The sequence below is a fragment of the Cottoperca gobio genome, chromosome 13 (assembly GCF_900634415.1).
Source record: "Cottoperca gobio chromosome 13, fCotGob3.1, whole genome shotgun sequence".
NCBI lineage: Eukaryota > Metazoa > Chordata > Actinopteri > Perciformes > Bovichtidae > Cottoperca > Cottoperca gobio.
Genome location: NC_041367.1, coordinates 15,334,245 through 15,335,841, shown reverse-complemented (window position 1 = coordinate 15,335,841; position 1,597 = coordinate 15,334,245). Strand labels below are relative to the sequence as shown.

Sequence of the window (1,597 nt, the reverse complement as noted above, 5' to 3'; positions counted from 1 at the left end):
ATCACAGAGGGAAAACACAGACCGGAAGTACAACTAGACATGACATAAGGGGGAGTGAACACTTCAAAATAAAACAGGATATACAAAAATCCTGATCATGACACAACGCTTCATTACGCTTGTTACTCTGCTTGTATTCTACTCATTCCTATAAAGTCTTCATGCACTGACTTAAAACTCTACATAAATTATTATCTTAGCACCACAGAGAGAGCTTGATATTAACATTTACCTTTTTGTGTTAAGATCCTCCTTTTCTTTTGATGGACACATTTAACAATGACAATTTAACATTTGGCAGAAACAGTAACAACTTATGTATTTGGTTAGAGCATTGATGGCTGATAACAACTCATTGGTTGGTGGTGAGTTCTCGCGGCGGCAGATCAATGACCAGGTCATTATTGTGCAGCTTCTGGTGATGATTTTTCTTTGCATCAATATTTTGCTCTTAATAACCTTTTTAAAAAAAGAGGGCTTTTACACAACTACACGCTATATCTTATTTGCTGTTATGCTGCTGTCTGATAGCTTAATATTAATCATGTCTGATATCCTGCTAATCTTGAGCTATTTTCAATTCACTATGCACATTTGGTTATGCATAATTATCTCGTTTGTGGTACTTCTGTATCTTATAGTCACACCAGTTACTTTGACAGTAATGACTCTGGAGCGCTACGTGGCCATTTGCATGCCCTTGCGCCATGGAGAGCTGTGCACCACACGCAGCACTGTGAATTGTATCCTCATCATTCACTGCCTCAGCTCTGTACCCTGTATTGTTATTCTCTCCATGTATTTTGCATCTGCCTCTCTTAGAATTTACAAACAATACAGTGTGTGCTCTGTGGAGATATTTATTTTGTACAGATGGCATGATCATGTTAGGTCAGCTGTATATCAATTTTACTTCTTGATCATGTGTATCTGCATTGTATTCTCCTATGTTAAAATAATGAAAGTGGCCAAAGCTGCATCAGGAGAGAATAAAAAGTCAACATGGAAAGGGCTCAGAACAGTAAGTCTTCATGCTTTCCAGCTGCTGTTATGTCTTTTCCGCCTGTGGTGTCCATTGATAGAAAGTGCTATACTTCAGATTAATGTAAGGTTATTTATTGATGTCAGGTACTTTAACTACATAATGTTTAGTCTTGCTCCAAGATGCCTGAGTCCTCTCATTTATGGCCTCAGGGATGAAAAGTTCTTTCATGCACTGAAAAGCTATGCATTTTCTGGTTGGTATAAAAGAAATATTTGATAAGGTAGAAATTGCACAATTCATTAAATAAAAAAAGATCAAATGTTCTACTGTGCATGATTGCGATTCACTTTTGTATGTTATATTTCTAACTGTTTTCTAATAATTGTTCTAAGCGTAACTGTGATTACATTGTTATTTAAGCAGCAATTTAAGCTTAACTCTGTTTTTGTATATGAGCCTCTATGACCTGTGAGTAGGTTTAATAAGTCATTTGTGCTACACTATCTACAACTTTGTATACCTGACAGAGTTGTGTCAATCTAGACTCCACAGCCAGTTTAGCTGCATGAACTGATTCTTCCCTATGTGCTCGTGTGGACCGAGACCTTAAAT

At 36.9% G+C, this 1,597-nt stretch overlaps 1 protein-coding gene across 1 annotated transcript; it reads left to right on the top strand.

Moving 5' to 3' along the window:
* Window positions 1-331: 331 nt before the first annotated feature.
* LOC115017963 (odorant receptor 131-2-like) lies at window positions 332-1,261 on the top strand. The gene has a single exon (XM_029446730.1). It carries the CDS (start codon window positions 338-340, stop codon window positions 1,259-1,261), a length of 924 nt encoding a protein of 307 aa, XP_029302590.1. The 5' UTR covers window positions 332-337.
* The last annotated feature ends 336 nt before the right edge of the window (window positions 1,262-1,597 follow it).